The sequence below is a fragment of the Fukomys damarensis genome, unplaced genomic scaffold (assembly GCF_012274545.1).
Source record: "Fukomys damarensis isolate Sample0158 unplaced genomic scaffold, DMR_v1.0_HiC HiC_scaffold_3, whole genome shotgun sequence".
NCBI classification, from domain to species: domain Eukaryota; kingdom Metazoa; phylum Chordata; class Mammalia; order Rodentia; family Bathyergidae; genus Fukomys; species Fukomys damarensis.
In genome coordinates, this window is record NW_022900915.1 from 18824197 (window position 1) to 18850570 (window position 26374).

Here is a 26374-nt window from a genome sequence, read left to right on the forward strand (position 1 = left end):
AAAAAAAAAAAAAAAAAAAAAAAAAAAAAAAAAAAACCTAAGGAAAAAAACGTCACTATGTTCTCCCTTGCATAGTGGTCTGCCTTCTGACTATAGGGTTTGCTTCTTTTCCTTTTTTTTCTTGGCCCAGACTAACTCTGCAGAACCTGATTATTTTCCTCCATTTAATAAAACTTGCTAATGTTAAAAATAAATAAAAAGGTGTGGGAGTATAGCTCAGTGGTACAGCATTTGCCTAGCATGTGCAAACCCTGGGTTTGATTCCCAGGACTGGAAATGTCGATCAATCTAACAGACAATCAAACAGTAATTTAAAAATTATATGCCAGGCACAGTGGTACATACCTGTCACCTGTTATCCTAGAATTTGGGAGGCTGAGGCAAAAGGATTACCTTAAGTTCTTTTTTTTTTTTTTTTTTTTTTTTTTTTTTTTTTGTTACCAGGGATTGAACTCAGGTCCTTGTGCTTGCGAGGCAGGTGGCAGAATCACTGAGCTAAATTTCTGGCTAAAAAAATTTTTTGAGACAGGGTCTTGCTCTGTAGTTCAGGCTGACCTTAAACTGACTGTGTAGCCCAAGCTGGCCTTGAACTTGAGGTTCCTCTTGCCTCAGCCTCCCAAGTACTAGGAGTATAGGTGTGCACCACCATGCCAGGCTTCTTAGTTACAGGTAAATAGATTTTTAAAGTATTTTATAGAATCCTTACTTCCAAGTATTAGTAGTTTATAATTGTCAATTACTATAACTTCTTGTGATTATGGACTACTTTTAACTTTTTTTTTTCTTTTTGAGGCAGGATCGCACTATACAACCCAGGTTCTATACTCTGGTTTCTCTTCAGATCGCATAAATCTTTCGCCTTTTACAACCCAGGTTCTCCTCAAACTAGCTATATCCCTGGCTTTAAACTTAAGATGACTCTCCCACCTCAGCCTCCTGTGTGCTGGGATTACAGGCATGCTGCATTGTGTCCTGCTAATTCATTTCTCTCTCTCTCTTTTTTTTTTTTTTTTTTTTTTTTTTTTTTTTTTTGGTGTGTGTGTGTGGTAAGGTACACATATAAAATTTACCATCTAGAAGCAATTCACTTTCAAATTCTCCCTACTCATCCAGAGTAACTGTCATCTCTCTTTTCCTCCTCCTTCCCAATCTTCAAATAAATTGTATTCTTTTATTAAAAAAAAATTTACCATCTTAAATTTGGTGGGTTTTTTTTTTTTTTTTTTTGGTACTGAGGATTGAACCCAGGGCCTCTGCACTGAACTTCATCTCCAGCCAGTTTTATTTTTGTATTTTGAGACAGGGTCTTGCCCGTGCTGGGCTATAATTACAAAATCCTCCTGCTTCGGCCTCCCAGAGGCCGGGATTTCAGATGTGTGCCCCCTTGCCCAGCTCCCTCATCCGTGTTTACTACAGCATTTCCCTCTCGGTACAATCTAACAGACCAGGAATTCCATTGGATTGACATGAATATCCCCTCATCTAGAATAATCTTTCTTTGTCTTGTTTCAAAGCTCATAGTTCTTCCATCTTTTCTTGTTTTTCCTTTCTATTTTAATTAATAGACTACTTTTTTTAGGGCAGTTTTAGGCTCAGCAAAATTGAGCAGAAAGTATGAGAGTCCCCATATACCACTCCCCCAAGCTCAACCTGTCATCGGCATCCTGCATGCGTGGTATATTTGATACAGTCACTGACTAGAAGGCCACAGTTAAGGTTCGGTCTTTGTGTTGTACGTTCTATGGATTTTGACCTCCTTTTTTTTTTTTTTCTCCCCTCTTTTCTTTTTTTTTGCAGCACTGGAGGATAAGCCCAGGGAGCATTAAGCTACACTCCGCCCCAGCCCTTACTTCTTATTTTGAAACTAGGTCTTTTTTATGTCCAGGGTGGCCTTGAGCTTGTGATCCTCCTCCTCCAGCCTCCTGAGTAGCTGACATCTAGCACACCTGACCCCCTGTTCTTTTTTTTTGTTTCAAATGGAACATTCTTCATTTTAGATGTCTCATGTTTCTTCACAGTTTTATTCTGGTTATACATAACTTGATCAGAATAGTTTGTGGGTAGAGCATGTTATCCTCAATCCCATCATTGCTGATGCCAATTTTGATCACTTGGTCAAGATGTTTTCCACTTTTTGTACTGTTTAGTTACTTTTGTTTTACTTGCAACTAATCAACAATCTATGTGGATACATTTAAAGTCTGTGTAAATATCTTGCACTTGATGAAAAATTCCCTCTAAATTAATTAATGAATGGTCCTGATTATTGAACCCAGAGCCTTTGCACTGAGCTACATCCACAGCCCTTTTTTATTTTGAGACAGGATTTTGCTTCATCACTAAGCTAAGGATGTAGCTCAGTGTGAAGGCTCTGAGTTCAATCGCCAGTACCACAAAAAAAAAAAAAAAAAAAAAAGAAAAAGAAACAGAAAAAGATTACATTCATGACTATTTTGGTATAGATCATCCCAGAGTTAGCCAGTGGGAACCCATGAGTGATGCTTTAAAAGTAGTGACCCAAAGTAGCTGGCATTTTGGTTGGACATGAGTCCTTTAGGTAGAATTAGGCTGCCAGTTTTTATATGTGTTTTTAAAATAACCTGAAAAAAAGACCTACTTGTTGATTTTCTCTTACAGTCTGGAGAGAAAAAGAAGGATGATGAAACAGTTGATAGCCTAGGTATGAGTATTTTCCTTATCTTTTAGCCTAAAAAGCAAGGCTGCCTATGGGATCAGGCCGGTAATATAAGTGGACTGAGGAGCACTGTTGCAAATTAAAGAGCACCTGACTTATGCCAACTGCCTGGTTGCCACCCAGCTCCAGCCGAGGGCTGCCTTGTGAGAATCTGGACCTGGTGCTGTTAGGGTTCTTCCCATACCCTGTCCCTGTTTCCTATAAGCTGAGCTGAAAATTCAGATTTTTAATTGTAATTCTTCTAATTTTTAAACATTGATAATTGTTTTTAAAACAAAACTAATTTTTTAAAAACAACTGTGTGGGCTTCATAAAATAGGACTGCAGACCCAGTTGCAGTTTCTGAAGTAGAATAAATGGATTGTAAAAGATATTCGCGGCCAGGCATGGTGGCGCACACCTGTAATCCCAGCATTCGGGAGGCTGAGGCAGGAGGATTGCTGTGAATTCGAGACCAGCCTGAGCTACATAGTGAGTTCCAGGTCAGTCTCCCTACATAGTGAGACCCTGTCTCAAAAAATAAAAACAAAAACAAAAAAAATATCATTGGCCACTTGCATTTGCTGGAGGTTTCAGGTATAACTTTGATGCCAAAGGGAATGTTTATGTCTGTGAAAGTGAAAACCAGCGTCCTTTTGTTAGGTAAGAGACTTTATTTCTTTTGTAGGTCCCTTGGAGAAAGGACAAGTAAAAAATGAGGCTCTTAGAGAATTAAGAGTGGAGCTCAGCAAAAAACATCAAGCTCGGGAACTTGATGGATTTGGCCTTTATCTGTAAGTATTATAGTAATTTAGAACCTTTTTTTTTTTTTAGTATTGGGGATTAAACCCAGGGCCTTAGCCGTGAGCCACATCCCCAGCAGCACCACCCCCAACCCTTTTTAAAAAGATTTTTGAGCCGGCCGTCGTGGTGCATGCCTATAATCCCAGCACTTGGGAGGCTGAGGCAGGAGGATCGCTGTGAGTTCGAGACCAGCCTGAGCTACATAGTGAGTTCCAGGTCAGTCTCAACTGCATAGTGATACCCTGTCTCAAAATTTTTTTGAGGCAGAATCTCCCTTACTTGCCCAAGCTGAACTTGAACTTGCGATCTTACTGCATTGTCCTTCCATATGCTGGGATTAAAGGTGTGCACCACCATACCTGGCTATAATTTAGAAGTATCTCCCCCTCCCCTTTTTGCAGTATTGGTGATAGAACTCAATACTTTCTCACTGATCTATATCCCCAGGCCTTTATAAAATGTTTTAATTTTTTTTTTTTGTACTGGGGATTGAACTCTGGATTTTGCACTTGTGAAGCAGGCGGCATCACCACTGAGATAAATTCTTGGCAAAATGTTTTCATTTTGAGATAGGATCTCATTAAATTGTTACGTTGCCCAGGCTGAGCTTGAATTTGTGACCCTCCTGTGTTAGCCTTCCAAAGTTCTGAGATTACAGACATGGACCACCCTGTCTGGCATAGTTTAGAACTTTCTGTAAAATATTTTCTTGAGGCTGCGGTTGTAGCACAGTGTATTCCTGGCAAGTGCAAAGTCTTGAGTTTGCTCCTCAGTACCAAAACAAAAGTTTTTTTCTTGAGTAGAAGAGAGGTATTACAAAGCATTGACCAACCCTCCCTGGTGATTGTGTTCTTTTCTAGGTATGGTGTGGTGCTTCGAAAGCTGGACTTGGTGAAAGAGGCCATTGATGTGTTTGTGGAAGCTACTCACGTTCTTCCTTTGCACTGGGGAGCCTGGTTAGAACTCTGTAACCTGATCACTGACAAAGAAATGGTAAGTTGAGATAAGCTAAATTGAGAAAACCCTCTGCTGCAAATCTTATGTAATTCCGTAATCATTTAGTAGGAGGGGCCATTTTTGCCAGTATGACCTTTGGCTACAGCTTGCTCTTTCCCTTTCTTTGTTTTAGAATGTGGATCTTTATTTGATGATAACTATTGTTCAGTAGTTGTTGTTGGATTTGCATCTATTTAGAGTATTTTTCATAGTCCTGTCTTCTCATTTAATTTTTTTTTTTTTTTTTTTGCTACCAGCATTCAAACTTGGGACCTTGTGTTTGCAAGGCAGGCGGTGGAACCACTGAGCTAAATCCCCGGCCCCTCCCATTCAAATTTTACTGGAACTTGTTTTACAGAGTTAGTGTTACAGTTGTAACATTATCCAAAGATGCTACAGGAAATTTTCTCTGATATCACAGATTGAATTGAAACACTTTTCAGACCTCTCATGGATTCTGAAGATTTGGAGATTTAAAGTATGAAACTATTTTATAAACTGCCCTCTTATTAGTCACTGCTAGAGTTCTTTGTCAACCTGTTCATTGTGCTGTTCCATGGGTAATGGGAAATAACAGCACCCTTCTTGTAGGCTGTATAGCCAAAGGCAGATTGATTTATGCTACCAAATCTGTGCCTGAAATTTTATCTTAGATTAACTTGTTTTCACCATATCTAATTGCCTACTAGGCTTGTGTTGAAAGTTTTACCTCTGAGCTCAAAATATGCAATATCAAATTTCTCAGCTTGCCCACTAAATTCTTGTTCTTTCCCCCATCTTGATAGCTTCTTACTACCTTCAGTATTTCTCCAATATTCGGTCTTCACACGTCAGACTCTTCCTTAATTTAGTCAGTCATGAGACAGCACCGTGATTGTTTCTTGTACACCTCTCTTTCTCTTGGTTCCCTTTGCCATCAGTCATCATCTCAAGTTTGAATTATTTATAAGTAATAGATACTTCCTTTCTAGCTTTCCCATTTTTACATTCCATTTCCAAGCTATCCAGCATATTGCTTCCAAACTTATTTTTAATACAGTATCATCATTCTGTTAGAAACGTGTAGTGGTTTCCTACTGTACCCTATTTTCATTTGCCTGATAGGAACCACCTGACCAATCCAGTTTTCTCTCTTTCCCTGTACGTAGGTTTCTCAAACTGAGCTAGTTGCTTCATGCTGCCTATCTATACTCATTATATCTGTTTTGCTTGTACTTATTTTGTTGCTCTTGCCCAGAAAGTGTCTGTTCTCTCTCTTCTTTTCCCTTTCTCAATTTAAATCCTGTCTGTCTTCTAAGACTCACTTCAAATTCTGTCTTTTCTTTGAAGCCATTCTTCCCAGTTGTGTTTGAAAGTCATATTCACTTAGTTGGATTACCTTATAATCATTACTAGGTGCCCTAACATTTTTTGAAATAATAAATCCCATTTAGACAATAAAGATTGTTCTTGATGTTCATTTGGGAGAGAGTTCAAATTATATTGTATTATGTCCCCCTCTCTCCTGCTGCCAGCTGAAGTTCCTGTCTTTGCCAGACACCTGGATGAAAGAGTTTTTTCTGGCCCATATATACACAGAGTTGCAGTTGATAGAGGAGGCCCTACAAAAGTATCAGAATCTCATTGATGTGGGCTTTTCTAAGAGCTCATATATTGTTTCCCAAATTGCAGTTGCCTATCACAATATCAGAGGTGAGTGAATAAGGACAATGAAATACCACCAGGCTCTGGGAGGTGCACTGTGTTGTTTTCTGAAGTCTTATCTTCTTTCTGCAGATATTGACAAAGCCCTCTCCATTTTTAATGAGCTAAGGAAACAAGACCCTTACAGGATTGAAAATATGGACACATTCTCCAACCTTCTTTATGTCAGGGTAAAGTGCTTTTCCTTGAGCATGATTAAGTTCTTTTGTGCTCTAATCTTTTGTTAACCATTTGCATTAACAATTAGAAAAATAATTTAGGGAATCCCTTTTCGTGCTTAGATCATCTTTTTCTTTTCTCCCAGAGCATGAAATCTGAGTTGAGTTATCTGGCTCATAACCTCTGTGAAATTGATAAATATCGTGTAGAGACATGCTGTGTAATTGGTAAGAGCTAACTGCCTTTTTTTCATTTAAGATTTATCTGTAAGTAACATGAATGTAAAAACAGCAATATTAAAGTGTCAAAGTTAATAGAATTACATACCAGAAAAAATGAAGTCTACTGTAATCCCATTCCTACGATTGTTTGGGGCACATGACTTCAGAACATTTCTCTGTGCAAACACTAAAAATTTGTGTGTATGTGTATATATGTGTAGTTTCATTTTTATTTATTTATTTATTTATTTATTTATTGGTACCAGGGTTGAACTCAGGTCCTTGAGCTTGCAAGGCAGGCCACCGCTGAGCTAAATCCCCAGCCCTTAGTTTTAAAAACTGTGTCATTAGTATACATACTGTAATTTTTTTTCAAATTAATGATGTATCTCTGCCATCTTTTCATATTAGTACATCTTGATTTGTATTACTTTTATGACGAGTACTCTTGTGTGCAGCAGGGGATGGGATTGGAGCATGAACTCTACCACTGAGCTACACCCCCAGTGTGTTATATAAATATACTGCCATTTGTATTTAATAATTTTCCTTTATGTAAGTTGTGGCTAGTGTTTGTTAATATAAAATTTGCTTCAGGAAGTTGGACACAATGGCATACACTTTTAGTCTGAGCTCTTTGGGAGACTGAGGTAGGAGGTTGAAAGTTCAAGCCTAGTCTGGACAATTTAATAACCAAGTGTAACCCTCTCAAAAAATAAAAAGGACTGGGAATGTAGCTCCTTAGGTTCAATCCTCAATAGCTCCCCACCAAAGAAAATTTTGCTTCAGGAAACACTTTCTGCATGTATATTAATTTTTCCATGATTGTGCATCTATTTCTGTGTAATAAGGTCCTAAAAGTAAAGAGCTGGCTCAAAGTTGTGTTTGTGTGTAGTGGCACATGACTATAATCCCAACACTCAGGAGGTTGAGGCAGGAGGATTGCTGTGAGTTTGAGGCCAATCTGGGCTACATAGTGAGTCCAAGGCCAGCCTGGACTACATACAAACAAACAAAAAGTTGTGTTTGTTTTAAACTTTAAAAAAACTTAGATAACTAAAAAGCTTTTAACAATTTCCAGTCTTTCAGATTTTGTTAGTCTGTTGACATTTTGGGCTGGGTAACTTGTTGGAGGCTTTCCTATGCATTGTAGGTATTTCCAGTATTCCTGGCCTCTACCCACTGGATGCCAGTAACCCTCTCCCACAGTTGTGACAACTGAAAACTTTTCTAGATGTTAGCAAATGCCTTTTGTGGGTGAAACCACTGTTGGTTGAGAACCATGACCCTATGTATTTGACCAGACTGTGTGATCTTGATGATTGGTGTAGACAAGTGTAAGACTGCTCTTAGAGGAAGTACGTGTAGTTGGTTCTCATTGAAAACCTGGAGGGGCCGGGGATTTAGTTCAGTGGTTCTGCCGCCTGCTTTGCAAGTGTAAGGCCCTGAGTTCAATCCCTGGTACCAAAAAAACCCCCGAAAAACCTGGGTTCCCTGAATGGGAAACCTGTTCCTGGACTCTTGGTCATATTACATCAAGATCTTACATTTGTTATGAAGCGTGGTGTCACATACCTGTATTTTCAGCACTCGAGCTGAGGCAGGAGGATTATGGTCCTGGACTGCTCCAGCCCAGCCTGGGCAATTTAGCAACTTATCAAGACCCTGTCTCAAAATAAAATATAAAAACGGCTGGGGATATAGATGAGTGCAAAGCCCCTGTGTTCAATCCACAGTAGTGGGAGGCACTAATTTATTTAGAAAACATTGAATATCTTCTATGTAGTAGGAACTATGCTTTGTATTACAATACTTACTTTAATTGCCTTTTGAGATGACTGTGGTCTTAATCCCAGTTCTTCAGGGGATGGAAATGTAGCTCAGTGATAAAGTGCTGAGGGAAGGTGGGAGAAGGACAGGAAAACTAATTCTGTAGGTTAAGTGCTATACAGTTCACACAGGACACTAAGGAAATACGTAAGAAATGTATCTGCATTTTAGTTTTTTCTTTTTTTTTTTTTTGAGATAGGGTCTCACTATGTATCCTAAGTTTTCCTTGAACTCTAGATCTTTTTGCCTCAATTTTTGAGTGCTGGGATTACAGGCATGTGCTACCATGCTTGGCAAATGTACAGTTTTATAACTGTCACCATAGTCCTATTAAGAATATTCCATTACCTCCATATTTCCTTGGGTCTTTTTCCACTCAGTTCCTTTCCCACTGTAACAACTGCTCTGGCTTCTAGCTCTAAAGTATAATAATTCCTATTCTAGGAATTTTGTATAAATGCAATTTTATAATATTTTGTCTCTGTTATTTGAGACAGAGTCCCACTGTGTAGTTCGGATTGGCGTTGAACTCACTGTGTGGCCTAGGTTGGCCTCAGACTCGTAGCCACCCTCCTGGCTCAGCTCCTAGTGCAGGGATTATAGGTGTGCTCTATCATGCCTGGCTCAGCGTGTTTTTGAAGTTCATCCTTTAGGTTGCATTTTTCAGTCATTCTTTTTATTACTCAATAGTATTCCATTATTCGGATATACTACCTTTTCTTTTTTCTTTCCACATTTTATTCTCACCACCTTGGTTAGAAAAAGGAAGGAGTCACCAGTTATGTACATAATTACACTGCTCTATTGTTTTCAGACAGATTTAGGTCAACCACTGCTGCTAGATGACTATACTACTTTTGCGGATCCTTTCATTACCTCATTTAAGACAAATGGCTTTTAATGCCAGGCATGGTGTTGCGTGCTTGTAATCCTAGTGTTTGGGAGGCTGAGGCCAGCCTGGGTTACAAGCCAGCCTGAACTTCATAACGCCACCCTGTCTCAAAACAAACAAACAAAAAAAACAGCTGAGGATAATGGCATGTACCTGTAATCCCAGCACTTGGGAGGCTGACGCAGGCAGATCAAGGCCAGTTTGAACTACATAGTAAGACCCTGTCTCAAAAAGCAAAAACAGGGCTGGGGGTTTAGCTTCGTGGTTGTGCTGCCTGCCTCGCAAGGACCTAAGTTTGATCCTTGGTACTCTACCCCACCCCCCACAAAAAGAGCAAAAAAGACTGATGGCTTTTAGGCTCTCAGATTTTGTTTTGTTTTGTTTTGTTTTTTGTTTTTTGAGACAGGATCTCATTATGTAGTTGAGACTGATTTGGAACTCACTATGTAGCCCAAGCTGGTCTCGAACGCACAGCGATCCTGCCTCAGCCTCCCGAGTGCTGGGATTATAGGGGTGCGCCACCATGCCCAGCTAGGCTCTCAAATTCTTTGCTAGCGTCTTAAAATATTTCACATGCCCTTTTCAGGACCAGTGATAATAGAAATGCCTTTCTTGGGGGAAAACTCAGAGGTATCTTTTTAACCCTTTAGCATACCTGCTTGGAATCCTAGGCTTGAAAGAATGTAATTTGAAAATCACCAATCTAAAGCATGGTGTAGAACTTTCCTACCCTATTTTAAGAAAATGTATATAGGGCTGGGGATTTAGCTTAGTGGTTTTGCTGGCTGCCTTGCAAGTGCAAGGTCCCCCAGTACCAAAAACAAAGAAAGTGTATATAAGTGCTATATCCAGATGAGATAAAATGAAGAACAAGACTTTTTTTTTGTACTGGGGATTGAACTCAGGACTTTGCACTTGTGAGGGAGGTGTGATGTCACTGAGCTAAATCCCCAGCCTGAAAAAGACTTTTTTAAAAGCCAGAATACATGATAGAGTAAGAAATGTATTTCTCAAGGGCGTGACATTACCATTGCGTGCATATAGTTCGGCTTTGCTGCCAGGAGTTTAGGGGGAATGGCTTATGGTTTCATGCCTACTTGGTAGAATGCTGTCTATTTTAGCAAACTTATTTTTTTAACCTTTTTAGTTCATTTTTTGTTTGTTTCATTTTTTTCATCAGGCAATTATTATAGTTTACGTTCTCAGCATGAGAAAGCAGCCTTGTATTTCCAGAGAGCCTTGAAACTGAATCCTCGGTATCTTGGGGCCTGGACGCTGATGGGGCATGAGTACATGGAGATGAAGAATACCTCTGCTGCCATCCAGGCTTATCGGTGAGTGTGCATTTGGGTGGTGAGATCGAACAGACGGCTGTGATATCAGGAGCCTCGTTGAGCCAAGTGGCTAATCTCGATTTTGCCCTCTTACCAGTCTATCTTTTCCATTTCCTAGACATGCCATAGAGGTCAACAAGCGGGACTATAGAGCTTGGTATGGCCTTGGGCAGACTTATGAAATCCTTAAGATGCCATTTTACTGCCTTTATTATTACAGACGGGCCCACCAGCTTCGGTAAGTCTGTCACTTGATAATATGCTTTGTGTGGGAAAGGCTGATAGCACTTCTTTCTCTTTTAATGTTTTGGTGCTAGGTATGAAACGCAGGGCTGCATGGTTTCTTTTTTTTGTTTTTTTGAGACAGGGTCTCATTATGTTGTTGAGACTGACCTGGAACTCACTGTGTAGTCCAGGCGGGTCTCCAACTCACAGGATCCTCCTGCCTCAGCCTCCCCTGCCTCAGCCTCTGGAGTGCTGGGATTATAGGCGTGTGCCACCACGCCCGGCCAGGGCTGCATGGTTTCTTTCTCTTTTGTTAGCTACTGTGAATTTCAGTGAATGGTTTTTGTTTTGGGGTTTTTTTGATACCAGGGATTGAACTCTTGAACTCACTCAGGATGAATTTGAACTTCTTGCAAGTCAGGCAGTGACATCACTAAGCTAAATCCCCAGCCCAGTGAATGAATGGTTTTTGGTTCTTAGAGACCTGAGCTGAAACTTACTAAGTGGTATTCAGTCATTTTTTATTTAGTACCTTTCTCTAGGGGTTAATATTATAATTAAGAACACAAAGTAATCTGAGTATATGAAGCATTAGATTTAAGACCAGTCCTTGCATACATTTGAAGTGGCAGTGAAAGAGCAGTGGACCTAGGCCCTCCTTGGAAGACTTCAGATAAATGAGCTGAGTGTGATGGTGCACACCCATAATCCCAGCACTGCAGAGGCTGAGGCAGGAGGGTGAAGGCTAGGGCAAGAGGATCCTGCGAGTTCAAGGCCAGTTTGAACTACAGATAAAGTCTTTGTTTGCTCTGACTACCTATTCTTTTTTCTCAGGCCCAATGATTCTCGAATGCTGGTTGCATTAGGAGAATGTTATGAGAAACTCAATCAACTAGTGGAAGCCAAAAAGGTACTGAAGTTGAGGCCTGGGGAATTTGAGTAGAAATCTGTTTAGATGAAGGTTGGGCTATATGTGCTCTAACTGTTCCTCTATTCTGATCTATGTGCTTAGGAATGCTGAATAGTTATAAATTCATAGGTCAAAAATGAAGGTGGGCAGAGATCATTGGTGGGAATGTCTCGACCTACCAGAACTTGCAAAAAAAGTGCACCTTATATTCTGCAAGTCTGAACTTCTAGGAGGCTTTCTGGGCTTTATCCTCTGTGTGGTTAACTGTGGCTCATGGGGCAGTGGTCAAAATGACCAATTTATTATTTTTTTTCCAACAGTGTTATTGGAGAGCATATGCCGTGGGAGATGTAGAGAAAATGGCTCTGGTGAAGCTGGCAAAGTGAGTGAAAGGAAGGAAATGTTGATAATTCTCTTGGCTTCTCCAGGCTGGTGGGTCAGTGTTACATGCTCTAGAGTCACCTGTCCTTCCACTGTCAGACATGGTAATGGATGGAGCTGTGGAAGGACGTAAGAATGCTGGCCTTGGAATTTAGCCATCTTAACTCTAGCGAATGCCGCTTTTCTTCAGAGTGGGAGTAGCTTTACTTTTAGGTAAGAGATCAAGAATTTGCAAAAAGAAATGAGTAAGGTGTGTATCTCAGTGGTAGAGTACTTGCTTGGCATTGCAAAGCCCTGTGTTTGATCCCTAGCACCACCAGAAAAAAAAGAGAAAGAGAAAATCCAGTACCATATTGCTATATATTGAACTATAACCCAGCCATTTTGAAAAATAGAATCTTACTCACACACACGAAGGCAGATTGCCCTTGAACTTGGGATTCTTCTGCCTCAGCCTCCTGAGTAGTTAGGATTACATGTGTGGACATCCTGGCAAAAAAAGTAGTTTTTTGTGTTAGAGCAGTCTTGGAAAACTACTTTAAGTACTAATCTCCCCAGTAAGGACCAAAAAAACTGAGTAATAGTTCAGAAATAGTGGGCAAGAAGTTCTCAAATGCATTTTCATTTCTGCCAGTTCTTTTCTGAATTTAAGGGTTGGTTGGTTGAGACAGAGTCTTGCTGTGTAGTTCAGCCTGGTGAGCAATCACTCTGTCTCTGAGCTGTACTTCCAGCTCCTTCCTTTAAACTCTGTAACAGCAACTATAACATTCCCATGGGCGCTAGTTCTCTTTTGGGTCCCGTTGTGTCATTTATGTCAAAATTTATACGTGTCTATTTTCTATTCTTTTGGACTTAATGTGTTTTTACTTTTCCATCACTAACTTGCTATGAGGTTTGATTTGTATTTAATGCCTGATTTTGTTTGTAGGCTTCATGAGCAGCTGACGGAATCAGAACAGGCTGCCCAGTGTTACATTAAGTACATCCAAGACATCTATTCCTGTGGGGTATGTGTCATAGCATGAGAATTGGTCTTATTCTTACTGTTCTTATTCTTATCACCTCAGTCATCCCTATTTTCTTTATTTAGGAAATAGTGGAACACTTGGAGGAAAGCACAGCTTTCCGTTATCTGGCCCAGTACTATTTTAAGTGCAAGTTGTGGGATGAAGCTTCAACTTGTGCCCAAAAGTGTTGTGCATTCAATGATGTAAGTATTAGTTCTTATATATGATCTTTTCCATGACAAGTAGGTAAAAGGTAGATAAGAATGTCAGCGGAAAGCCTGTTTTGACCTGAGGAACTTGTATGTGACCAGTACCCTAACCTGTGTTTGAGAATAGCCTTGTACATATTTTGAAACAGTTGCCTGACTTTGTTTCAGACCCGTGAAGAAGGAAAGGCCTTGCTTCGGCAAATCCTGCAGCTGCGGAACCAAGGCGAGACTCCTACAACTGAGATGCCTGCTCCCTTTTTCCTCCCTGCCTCACTGTCTGCTAACAACACTCCCACACGCAGAGTGTCTCCACTCAACTTGTCTTCTGTCACACCATAGCAGGCTGCTTTCAAGACAGCACTTTGCTACACCTGTGTTAAGCCTTACCTCCATATAAAGAACAGCCATATCTGTTCTCCCGAGGACTGCAGCTCTTCTCATTTCTACAGATGGAAACAGCTCCCTGGGGACAATTTATCACCTTCAGAGGCAGACAGAAGAATACTGGCAGGAGCACATACTGTCTTTTGCCAGTTAGAAGCACTTCTATCTCCCTTCTGCTCAGTGACTATAGATTTTTGCCCTTCTTCTACCCCACCCCTCACCCTCCAATCCCTGTTATAGCACTTTAATACAGACAATGCTACAGGAACAAGGTTTTAATGCTAGGCGTGGGGCAGGCAAGGAAGGGAGAGACCTATCATTCCAGCAGTAGGGGCACTAAATGCCCTAGGAAGGAGTTAGGGCAGGAGGCAGAAACCACCTCTTGAATTTGCTGAGCATGGCCTCTATTTTGATGTCAGAGAATAGGTTTAAATGGAGTCGAGTTAAATTTGTTCTTATTTTACAAGATAAGTCTTCAAAAGTTTTGAAAAGGGGTCTTCTAAAACCTTTCAAATTGAAAGTAACTGGTTGAATATAAAAGAAAAACCCATTAGGCATGAACTATTGTTGCCCCATTCAGAGGGCAAAGATGGCTTTAGTATTAGCAGTACTCCTACCAAAGCAAAGCTAGAAGCAGGATTACAAACAATGTCATGAATATTTGCAGGTAACCTGGTGTGGTACTGGGGATTGAACCCAGGGTCTTCATACTGAGCCGCATCTCCAGCCCTTTTTAAAAATTGTTTGAGGGCTTGAGATTTAGTTGTGATGCTGCCGCTGCCACCGCCGCCTCACAAGTGCAAGGTTCCTAGTTTGTTCCCCAGTATCAAAAAAAATTTTTTTGTTTTTGTTTGAGAAAGGATCTCTCTCACTAGTCACATTACACAGGCTGGGCTGGGACTTGTAATCCTCCTGCTTTGGCTTCCTGCAGTGCTGGGATTAGAGGTGTGCACTGCTACCATGCCCAGCCATGCTGGTCTGTTTTAATAAACACTTGATGGTATTTTCCCCCTTGTGTCCAAAAGAATTTTTTTAGACTTAAATGTATAGACAAGGTAAAAAGTCATTGTTTCGTGCTCTAAGAGGGTTTCAGGTCTTTGCACGCACGATCAGTAGACACTGAGTGCTGTACTGTAATGAATCCTAGATGCTGTGGATCATTCTGAGCCCAGGATTTAGCTGGGTGTGGTGGGACACACTTGGGAGGCAGCCTGGGCTACATAGTTCAAGGCCAGCCTGAACTACAGAAGGACCCTATCTCAAAACAAAGTGTTTGAGTCTTGATTTTTCTGCCCTTTTTTAATGATTTTGTTAAATTTGGAATTCAAATAAATGTGAATAATATTTTTATTTAATATAACTTGTGTGCATAGATATATGAGTGAAAATATATGAGATTATAAAAGTGATTATAATACAAAAGGAGAAAAATAACTAACACGTGAGTATTGCATAGAGTTCCAGGTGTACGGTAAATCTTAAGAGATCTAGTTATTAAGCTGAGCAGTTGATCCACCTCAGGGCAATGACTGCACTCTCTTTGGCCACAGTTAGTACTTTTTGCTAAAAGGCCCAGATTTGAGTAAAGGAGAGTGCCGTGAGCGCAAGATTCGGGTATAAGGGCTGCAGTCTGTTGAACTTTGACAGGTGGGTGTTCGAGGAAGTAAGTTTCGAAGGAATGGTTTCTTCCCTGGGGGCTGCTGATTTGGTTGTTGGTTTTCCTGGTTGGCACCCAGGCGTTTTTTGGCGGAAGACTGGCCTTGGAGCTTCAGCACTGTATGGTACTGCTCAGCAATGCATGCTGCCTTCTTCCGAAGGTCCAGTTTCACTAGCATCATGTTATTCTGCAGCTCAGCCAAGGTCTGGTCCTAAGGAACATCAGTAAAGTTAGAAAAAACATTTCTTTCTGGTCCATTAGAGAAACGAGGGCAAATTAATGTAATCCATCCTCTTTAAAGATTAGCTCTTTATGATCAGAGCTCTTAACTGAATAGAGGGAATATTTCCTTTGAGACCCAAACATAAGCAGTACTAAAAGGAGTTTCTAGGATGTAAGGTAGTATGAGCTTCTATAAGTTACTTTATCTTCCAAGAGCCTTAGTCCCTAGATAGCAATTCTATGATTAGTGATTCACATTTTTCTTCTTTATTATTGCAGTACTGGGGTACAAACAATTCTAATACCAAGCTACAACCCCCACCCTTTTTATTTTGAAACAGGGTCTTGCTAAGTTTTCTAGGCTTGCTTTAAATTTGTGAGCCTCCCAAATAGTTTTTTCTTTGAACATTTTATTTATTTATTTATTTATTTTTCTGGGTTAAAGAGTGGTTTTCTTTTTTTTTTTTTAGCTTTTAGTTTTTTGGTATTTTTGGGTTATTTATTTATTTTTCTGGGTTAAAGAGTGGTTTTCTTTTTTTTTTTTCAGCTTTGAGTTTATTGGTACATTTTAGGGATACAGTACAGTTACATTCATTGTTGGGACCTTGTACCTCTACATGGCAAGTCTTGATTCTCATTTTTTCCCCTTACCCCTGCCCTCCCATCTACAAACACTTTATACATTTTAATATCTGGAATCAGTGTGCATCTTAATGATGAAAAAAGTCTTTGGCTTAGCACAGAGGCAGTCATGGGTTTGATTCCCAGTACCACAGAAAGGAAAACAGAGAAAGCCAGGAGTGGTGGTGCACGCCTGTCATCTCAGAGTGCTCGGAGAGGCTGAGACAGCAGGCTTAGAAGTTTGAGCCCAGGCTGGTGAGGTGCTGTCTCAGCTCAGGGGAACAGCGCCTGCCTGGCAAGTATGAGGTCCTGAATTTGATCGCAGGTACCAAAAAATAGTTGCAGGGGAGGGGGATGGAGAGTAGCTCAGGGTGAAGTCCCTGGGTTCAATCCCTAGTAACTCAGAAGGGGAGAGGAGGGATGCCATAGCTTGTTAGTATATTTTCAGGAGTACATAATGTTAGGGTCAAACATGAAATATAGTATCTACCTCTCAACTGTTATAACAGCAAATGCCTAACAATTATGTAATTTTACAAGGGTGAGACCCCCCCCATTTGTAAAAGTTCAGCCTTAACTCTACTTTTTGCTCATTTGCCTTCTTTCATATATATTAGAGTGGTCTAGTAGGAGAGGAAGGGTTGTAGTGGGTGCCCTCACCTGTTTGATTAAGATGTCATCACAAGTAGTCAAAGCCTGACGAAGTTTTCCTGCCCCAGTACTATGGCAACAGGCCCTTTCTGCTGACTGGAGAGACTCACCGAGTTTCTGAATCTCTGACCGAAGCAGCCTTATATTCTGAAAAAAGGAATAGGAATCATATCTGTCCGAGATCAACCAGGGTAATAACTGGGAGGGGTCGGGGAGCCATTTGGAGAAATACAGTAAAATTAGGCTAGTCAGCTGAATAAAATGGCCATTCTCTAGAATCCTGCACAAAGAATACCTCCTCACAGAATCAGTGACAGCTTTGGATGATAAATTGCTTTAGGCAAAAACTTTGTAACAAAGGCAGTTACCTTCTGGCCCTCCTCTAACTTCTTGTCCACATCAGTGGTAAAAGGCTTGGCTGAGGGTGGTGGTTCTACCATTTTCTGATACTTCTGTAGTTCTGAGGGAAGGAAACAAATACAGGTTTTCTAGCTTTAGACTTAACCTACTTAAAGAGTATTATAGCAAATATAAAATGTAAAGCCATGTACATCGTAGAGTAAAAAGCCAGTGGATGTTGGTGGAGTTGAGGGATTACTCGGCTTGGGTGGGAAGGCCCAGGTCTGAATACCAGCTCCTCCCTGAACCACTGTCATGCTTCCTGCCTTCTCCTCCCTCACCTTCACTGGTGGAGGTTAGCTCTGCTTTGCACTGTTTTAGTTTCTCTGTAACCTCCTGGAGCTGCTGAGCGGAGGCAGAAGTTGCCAACCTTTGTGACCGCCGTAGGGACATTTCAGACCCAGACTGCTGATGGGCCACAGACTGCTGTCTGGCTTCCTGCAAGAGAGTTTCTAGCTCTTCAATCTTTTCGTCCCGCTCCTAAGAGGGAAGCAGAGAGCACAGTTCAGGAAAAGATGACTAGAACAAATGAACAAAACCCTTTCTGACAAACCTGGAAAGCCTATTAGCACTTAGACTGTTTCCTAGCCAACTAAACCCTTAATTCACCAATTATAGATTAAATACCTAAAAGGGATAGACATGAGAGTGAGTTATAAACTCTGTTCTTGCTAGCATTTATAATATCTGCTCACCTCGGGTAATCTGAGTAGCTAGTTGGGGCTGGTTCAGGGCAACTCACCTGAACCTCTTCTTGGTAAAAACTTGTCAGTGACTCCTTGAGGATCTTTAGTTTCTCTTCATACATTTCCTCCAATAATTCCTTCTGGGTGTCCAAATGTTCACTTTTAGAGGGGGAAAAAAGTGAAGATTAGGAGTGAACTTGGGTGACATTTTGAGACAACTTCATCCCAGTTCCTTTCGCCTCTGTCCCCAGGTGACACAGTAAGAGGTTACTCTGCCAGTACCTGCACCACTGCTCTCGTTGTTGCATCTGCTCCACCATCTCATTGCAAATTTCATCCCGGAGCTGCATCTCCAGCTGCAACTTCTCCTGTCGTTCTTTCAAAAGCAGGGTTTTCATGGCTTCCACCACCTGTAAGAGCTCCTAGGAGGAACACGTGTCAAAGGTTTTAAGATGTCCATACCCCCAAAAAGGCCCAAGACTAGGAAGGCAGAATGGAAATGTAGTCACTGAGCTGTTGTCCAAAGCTTTCTTGTATTCTCACCTCCTTGCTATACAGGGAGAGGTCAGCTTCATTTTCAATCTGATCATCCAGGCCTGGATCTGTCTTACCCCCTTTCTCTGCACCAGGGGAGGCCTGAAGACTGTGTTCCTTGATGAATGAATGCAGGGATGGGAGTCCCAGCTGCACAGGTGGGGCATGCACAAGCTAGAGGAGTGAAAAAAATCTTAATTGACTCCTTCAGTAGTCTATGATAGCTTTTTTTTTCTTTTGGTACTGGGGATCGAACTCGGGACCTTGCGCTTGCAAGGAGGTGGTAGAACCATTGAGCCAAATCCCCAGCCCTATAATAGTTTTTGAAAGCAAAGTTACCAGCCCAAAGTAGGCCTAACCATTCCAACTCCAGCTTCTCACCTGGCTGGCAATGGCTGAGAACTTGGCCACATGAAGAGTTTCATCATAGGTTGATGCACAAGGATTCACATTGACAATCATGCAGGAACGGCCTCGGCCCGTGAAGAAGCCTTGGAACACTCGAGTCAACTTGCTGTCCCGGAAGGGAATCAGGTTCTGCTTTGATCTGGCAGAGAATCAAGAGATAATCTGTGAGCAAAGCTCTAGCCCTTGGGTATCCCTGCACCATCTCCAGAGGTAGCCAAGAAGACTTAGTAAATTGCAGAGCCCCAGGCCATCCCAGCCCACAGCTTACAGTCAGAAGCTCACCGGTTCTGCTGGTTTTGGCGCAGGGCAGCAATACAGCGGCCCAGGGTGTGCAGCGAAGTGTTAATGTTTCCTGCTTCCTTTAGCCGTTCACCACTCTTTTGATCTTTGCAACGCTCTGAGCCAGCCAGATCACAGAGTGACAGCCTAGAAAGAAGTACAGCCTGACATAAGTACCTCATATGAGGTTCTAGCCCATCTTAGGGTTCTGGAGAGAATCTCTGCAACCAAGAGAGACCAGCTCCCCAGAGGGCCTCCCCTCTGAGTCCAGAACTACTGAATGGAAAAACTTACTCGCTGATCTTGGGAACTATATCTCCTTCCCCTTGAAGGTGCAGGATCCGGATTGAGAAGATACTGTGGCTAAAAGTTAAGAAAAAGAAAAAAACATCAACTACCTCTAAGACCAGCTGGAGGACTAATGTTTCTTAAGCATAATGAAGGGTTTATCCTCACAACTCACCTACGACTAGAGTTCTGGTTCATGTGGGTGCTGGCGAAGCTCTGGTTCTTCCGACCCACTTTCAGGAGTTTCCAAGCTTCCTCAGCGTCTTGAACATGAATCCAATTGAGGTCTGGGACCAAAAAAGAATGCATAAGATGGTAACACCAGACTCCTTTCCTCGTCATTCTAGAAGTTCTCTCCAGGATCTCTGCCTTTCACCTCCACATTCACATACCTTTCACATAGGGATTGCCATTTTGATCCTCACACAGACGTAGAGTTTGTCTCTTACGTTGCTGGCTAGGTGGTTCTAACAGATCATAAAGCAACTCATTGTAGATCTCAAAGAATGAGATCCAGATGGAGAAGCGAATGTCTGCTGGGACACTTATTGGAGTAGTGTCTGGCTGTGCCCATTGGTGACTTGTTTCTGAGGGAAAAACCAAAGTATACTCCATCAGCCCTAGATTCAACTGGAGGCACGTGAGAAATGGACAATCCGTCTTGCCACTGGCTTGCAGGGGCCCTGGAGGTTGCAACCTCTGGTCTATACCCTTGGCGACTGTTTGGAGCAAGGAGCGGGTTTCTACTGTTACTTAGCATGGAACTCAGTCATGTACATACCGTCCAACTGGCTACTGCTGGTAAACTGAGTGGTGGAAGAGAACCCAGCAATGCCACTGTCAAAGCTGGTGCTCGTACCCATCCGACTTTCAATGTAGACACTCTTCTTCAAGGAGGTGGACAGCTCCTCCTGGAGGGAGGACAGGGTAAAAGTAAGCACAAACATTCTTAGATTTGTATTCCATGCCCCTGCCTTTATGGATTCCAGTACTTTACCTCTTGGAGGCTTCCATTTAGCAGGGACAGCTTCTTCATGTCCTCCTGCCGAATCTGCTTGCTATCTAGCCAGATCACCTCATTGGAGAGCAAGGGCTTCAGATCAGCAGTTGGATGAAGCTGGCCTCGGAGGCTATTAAAGATCAGAGCCAGGGACCGCGGCAGGATCCCTCCATCCTTGTTGGTACCTGGAGGCACATGAGAGACGGACACCTAAGGAAAGTGCATTTCTCCTTTAAGTCAGAGCATCAGAAGGTAAAGATATTACAGGCCAATCAGCAATCCCATGAAGCCTTACTACTCACCTTGAATTGTATGGGTTTTCCCTGAGTTGGTGACTCCATATGTATAAATGAGCCAGTTCTGCCCTTTTAGCACATCCTTTACCATCTCTTTCACAGTCAGGTTGAAGAAGGGTGCCTGTCCCACTTCTGGCCCAAAGATCTAGAAACAGACCCAGTTTCTCAGAACCCCACCTTTCATCTCTCATTTGCCTCCTGCACAGAGCCACCAGATATATCCCCTCCTGGGTGGGTGGTGCTGGAGGCCAGGTAAGCAGCTACTTCCTGCCTTCCTTACAGCTGTTCATAAAACTGAGGCCCAGCCATTCTCTGCTAGTGCATCTTTCATTCAAATCAACAAGTACATAAGAAGTGCTATGCGTTAAGCCTGATGCTGCACACAAAAGGGGGCAATGTAATGATCACAGTGTGTTCAGGCTTTGGAGATGAATCTAGACCTAGGCCTGTCTCTACCACTGACTGACCCAATGGCTTCTACAATATTCACTGAACCTCGGTATCCTTGACAGTATCTGGTGCTAAACATCTTAGAATGCATAGGACATGTTCCTACAAATAGGAATGATAGTGATAATAACTATAGAATTATTGGAAATTAATGCACATGAAGTACTGCACATTGACTAGTATATAAGAAGGACCCTAAAAATTATACATGTGCATATGTAAAGAAATTCTGGTTAGTACAAAAGTGTTCTCTCTAGAGAGGAAATAAAATTGTCCCTATATGTTGGTCCCTTGTTCACAGACAAGATCCTCCATACCTGAGAAAAGGTGAACTTGTGGGTGGCTTGGCCAATTCCCCGTTCATTACTCTTCAGGGCAAAGGAGTCCTTGGGTGCTTGTAGAACAAGAGTTTCCATATTTTCAATACAGACACAACCCTGGAAGAAGAAAAATATAGTAACCACAATAGGAAACATTCCTAAGGAACCTCTTCTGTACTCCATCATTCTCCTTAAATCCCCTCTCCCCAGTCACCTGATCCTCATGTCGTTCCAATTCTGAAGGTAACAAGGGCCTGACCCTCAGGTACACTTTCACCTTCTCCGAATTGTTCTCACAAGGAACCTATGGCAGAGTTCAAGCAAAGAGCCACAGATTATTCTCATAGAAGTTACCTCTGAGCAAATGGACAAACAGCATACACAGTATCTAGTGAATCATGCTAATACTATCCCATCCCACCTCAGATATCTCTGTGCAGCTACTCTGGTTTTTTGAACTCACTATGTAGCCCAGCTGGCCTTGAACTTTTAGTGATCCTCCTTGCTTCAGCCTCCTGAGTGCTGCTGAGATCACAGGTATGCGCCACCATGCCTGGCATTATTTATTTATTCTGAGACAGGCTGTTTCTACATCATCCGGGCTGCCTTTGACCTCACTGTGTAGCCCAGGCTGGCTGTGAATTAAATATGTAGTCCAAATTGGCCCTGAACTTGAAATTCTCCTGCCGCAGTCTCCTGAGGGCTGGAATCATAGGCCACCGCTGCGAGTTCAAGGCCAGCCCGCACTACATAGTGAGTTTAAGGCCAGTCTGAACTACATAGTGAGGCCCTGTCTCAAAACAACAACAAAAAAAAACCCAACAAAAAAATTCTTAAAAATTACTCAGAGCAACTATGTGAAAGAGAGGAAAAAAAAAATCTGACAAATATATGTTAATGTTTAGGATAAAGCCAAATACAGGGTCATTTCTCCCTTCAGAGGACACTGAGTTGTCAAAGTGGGAAGATATTATTGACATCTAGTGGGTAAAGGTCAGAAATGGTAAACATCCCTCTACCAGTATGTATTAAGAATTGAACCTAGGGTCTTTTTTTGTTTTGTTCATTGTTTTTTTTTTTGAAACAGGTTGTAGGTGAGACTGACCTGGAACTAACTTTGTAACCCAGGCTGGTCTCTAACTCACAGGATCCTCCTGCCTCAGCCTTCCAAATTCTGGGATTACAGGCCTGCGCCACCATGCCCAGCCCTCAGGGTCTTTTTATTGAGCTACTTCCATAGCCCTTTTTAAAAATTTTTCTAATTTTTAGACAGGGTTTCACTAAGTCACGAAATTGCCCAGGCTGGGCTAGGATTTACAATCCCTGCCTCAGGCTGCCTGAGTGCTGAGATTATAGGCATGCATAACCATACTGAGCCGGTGCTAAACATCTTAGAATGCATAGGACATGTTCCTACAATAAAGAATTGCCAAATGGCAATAATACTGTAGCTGACAAATCCTAGCCTCACAGAAAGAAAGGAAGCTGTGCTTCACCTTATTAAAACCTGAATGGACATTACACATACATATAAGACCCTTTGCAAATCATTGCTTTTGCATGTGTGGTGCTGGGGTTTGAACTCAGGGCCTCACACATGCTAAGCACATGATTACCACTGAGCTACATCCTCCAGCCCTGTACAAACTATTTAACGTAATTGGGCTTCATAATGGAGAGATACAATTATCCTTCTCAGAGATTAGCTGACAGCATGCACTTGAGGATATTTCATTAATGTAGGTAATATTCTTAGGAGCACACAAGTCTATTTTTTGTCATGCCTTTGATTTTGAACTGATCTCCGGGATCACTGTCTTTAATCTCCTACCAGGTATGGAGAACTATCACTTTCTACCCTCAAGCCACTCCTCAACCCTTTACCTGATGTTGCTTGTCCTCCAGGGAGTTGGAGATGACAGAGGAGTCGGACAGCAGCTCCTTTTGCAGCACAGACCGCAAATCTGCAGCTGTGGATTCAAACATGGGCGAGACCACGACATCCTCATCAGAGAGCAAGCCCGCAGGAGGTGAAAGGATCCCTTGAGACATGACAGCTGGGGCCGCCTACGTCTAAAAGGAGACAAGAGTAGGTAGAGAGAAGAACACTAATGGACAAAAGGAGCTGCAAGTTATAGGAAGGAAACAAAGCCCTTGGCCCAAGATACTCGGGCCCCTGCATGAATTGCAGTTCTGTTTCTTCCAATTACTGGCAGAGGAAGATGGGAAGGGCTAATAACTTAATCCAGTCTGAGGCTGATTTCTGAAGGCAAACAGGAGCCAAGAGATATCTGGCTCCAAATTCAGAAGGTCACGCTCCAGGTAGCGAGCTTGGCCTGCCAGTGTTGTGGAGCTGGAGTCAGGATCCCTAAGGTCTTTCTCCAACCTCACCCCAAGGCTCACAGAGAGAACACAACTATGAAGAAAGAGCTTTCTTTCTGAAACTCCGTTTCTTAAAGTCTCATCGCACGCGGGCAAAAAGCTGGTTACCTGGTTTAGTCCAGTCCAGACTGACACTCACCCAAAGACAAGACACTCGCAACTTCTCTGGTACCAACTCACACCCCGCGAAAGAACCTGGACCTTCGCTGCAGGAAAGCACAACTCCGCCCACGAGACGCAGCTTTTGTTCCTGATACCATGTTTTAAATTACGCGCTGAGTTCCTTCGGCCAATGAGAAAGCGAACCCTTCAGTTACCAATCAGCGTAAGGAGAAGGGGCAGGGAAATTGGAAGTCCGTTTGCTTCAATTTGCCCTATGACCTCTAACGTAGATCCGTGATGCGTAATGTCGCGAGGTTGGGTTGTTTCTCTCGAGATTCTTCCCACTTAACTCTTTCCTCGGACCGTAGATATTTATTTCCTGAAGAGCCTAAAGGAAATCCTCAGGTTTCAGCTGCCATCCCTTGTTCTTCATTGCAGTACGCCCTTCCAGGAGCGCAAAGATAAATAGTTTCAGGAGCTGTCGTCTTCCGGTGGAAAACTACATTCCCCAAGAGACATCGCGAACCAACGCCCGTACTCTATTTCCCAGAGTTCTCGGAGTTCGGCCTCATATGAGTCTGTCACGGGAGTAGAAGACTTCGGGGCCAAGATGGCGACAGGGACAGGCAGTGAGTATCAGAGCTGATTTCGTATGGAAGGCCTTTGTAGGGTCGGGGCTAAGCACCACAGTTTGAGGCACGCTCAGGAAGTAGGCAGAGTGGTTACACTGAGAGCCCTCGGGTCTTCAGAGACCTGCGCTCGACGGCGTTGTGAGTCTAGGCGCGTGTGTTTCAGGGAGGGAGGAAGGGGTTTGAGAAGCAGCTCAGCGAGTCTTTGTGTATTGGGAGCTCTGCGGGGTAAGAGATAAAAGCATTGTAGGATCGGGCGTTCAAACGAAGATACTTTATGAACCATTGGCACGGTCAGCCGTTCAGAGTCAATCCATTTTGTAACGTTTGTAAGGCAGTCGAAGTGGGGTGTGATCCATGAGCTTTTTATACCAGTGAGGAAATTGCGTTTTGTGCATTTCAATCATTTTTCTCTGTTTTAAGGATCAAAACTCTTGTAGGTCGGACATTTTAGGAGGAGGGGCTGAGGGAAGTAAACAAGTTTATGCTAAGAGGGGGCGGGCAGTAGGAGGCGTGCAGCTCGGAATCTTGGGAAATTGGAATGAAGTATTCTGAAAGGAGCCTTTCCGGATAACTGCTTCGTTTTAATATGACTTTCCCAATTTTGAATAAAGCAGGGCTTTTCAAGTCCTGGCATTAATTCACATGCAGAAAAATAGATACCACAGCTAGTGGTGATAGTTTATTGAAAAGTAGTTTATTTTATCTCACTGGAATATTTTGTATTAGGCTTTTAGTTAATTCTTTGGGGATTAAAACTATTAAGTGGTTGTCTCTAATCCTTATTTCTTTTTTTTTTTTTTTCGTACCAGGGATCGAACTAGGGTCCTTGTGCTTGCGAGGCAGGCTGCAGAACCTCTGATGTAAATCCCCTGCCCTCTAATCCTTATTTCTTTTCAGAACATAAGCTGCTGAGTACTGGCCCCACAGAGCCATGGTCCATCCGAGAAAAACTGTGTTTAGCGTCCTCTGTCATGAGAAGTGGAGATCAAAATTGGTAGGTCTAGGGTGCCTTCTTTTTTGGGTCTTAGGAACTGCTGGGTATTTTTTCACTTTGGTGGATTCTTACATTAATCGTTTTAAGTAGTATTTATTTTTTGGGGGGGGTACTGGGGATCGAACTCTGGCCCTTGTGCTTGCAAAGCAGGCGGCGAAACCACGGAGCTAAATCCCCAGCTTAAGTAGTATTTCTTTTTAAACAAGTTTACTGAGATATAAATCACATACCATAAAATTAACCCACTTAAAAGTGTACAATTTAGTATATTGACAGAATTGTACAACCATCAGCACAATGTAACTGTAGAACATTTTCTTTCTTCTTAAAATCCTTCACTGTTACTCCACATTCTCCCTTTTTCCCCACTCCAAGCGGCCACTCATTTACTGGACATTTTATATAAGTGGAATCATGATACATGTTCTGGGATATGTACAACACTTCCTAGTTTTATGTGTGTGTAGCATGTAGCAGTACTTCATTCCTTGTGCATGTGTGTGAGTGTCTGAGTGTGTGTGTTTATGTGTCTTACTGGGTGGGAAATGAGACCTTTGCACTAATCTTCTTCCCCAGATTTTTTTCCCCCAGTGATAGGGTCCTGTAAAGTCACTAAGTTTCCCATACTAGGCTGGAACTTTTGTGATCCTCCTTCCTCTGCCTTCCTGAGTGCTGGGATTCCAGGCATATTATTGCTAGGTTACTTTTTTTTTTTTTTTTTTT

General features: G+C 42.2%; 3 protein-coding genes across 6 annotated transcripts in view; 2 read left to right on the forward strand and 1 right to left on the reverse strand.

Moving 5' to 3' along the window:
* Positions 1–15051, forward strand: part of Cdc23 (cell division cycle 23) — a 20526-nt gene extending 5475 nt beyond the window's left edge. Inside the window, exons 4-16 of the mRNA XM_010613774.3 lie at positions 2638–2680; positions 3363–3468; positions 4339–4471; positions 5989–6166; positions 6251–6348; positions 6483–6564; positions 10461–10614; positions 10733–10852; positions 11674–11749; positions 12070–12131; positions 13059–13137; positions 13221–13340; positions 13515–15051. Of these exons, the coding sequence (XP_010612076.1) occupies positions 2638–2680; positions 3363–3468; positions 4339–4471; positions 5989–6166; positions 6251–6348; positions 6483–6564; positions 10461–10614; positions 10733–10852; positions 11674–11749; positions 12070–12131; positions 13059–13137; positions 13221–13340; positions 13515–13685 (1422 nt within the window). The 3' untranslated portion in view covers positions 13686–15051. The remainder of the gene's footprint in view (positions 1–2637; positions 2681–3362; positions 3469–4338; positions 4472–5988; positions 6167–6250; positions 6349–6482; positions 6565–10460; positions 10615–10732; positions 10853–11673; positions 11750–12069; positions 12132–13058; positions 13138–13220; positions 13341–13514) is intronic.
* Positions 15052–15071: 20 nt separating this feature from the next.
* Positions 15072–24263, reverse strand: Kif20a (kinesin family member 20A). The gene is made up of 19 exons (XM_010613772.2): positions 24063–24263; positions 23426–23614; positions 21756–21845; positions 21539–21658; positions 20778–20916; positions 20473–20660; positions 20257–20386; positions 19868–20062; positions 19651–19762; positions 19482–19550; positions 19191–19334; positions 18882–19047; positions 18510–18674; positions 18249–18388; positions 18023–18125; positions 17562–17760; positions 17250–17341; positions 16891–17028; positions 15072–15598 (listed from the first exon to the last, which is right to left on the reverse strand). The coding sequence occupies exons 2-19, from the start codon at positions 23591–23593 to the stop codon at positions 15281–15283; spliced, it is 2676 nt and encodes an 891-aa protein (XP_010612074.1). The 5' UTR covers positions 23594–23614; positions 24063–24263; the 3' UTR covers positions 15072–15280.
* A 206-nt stretch (positions 24264–24469) lies between these two features.
* Positions 24470–26374, forward strand: part of Brd8 (bromodomain containing 8) — a 45036-nt gene continuing 43131 nt past the window's right edge. For all 4 annotated transcript variants that reach the window (XM_010613761.3, XM_010613762.3, XM_010613763.3 and 1 more), the window contains exons 1-2: positions 24470–24654; positions 25555–25651. In XM_010613761.3, coding sequence (XP_010612063.1) covers positions 24636–24654; positions 25555–25651 — 116 coding nt within the window. In that variant the 5' untranslated portion in view covers positions 24470–24635. The remainder of the gene's footprint in view (positions 24655–25554; positions 25652–26374) is intronic.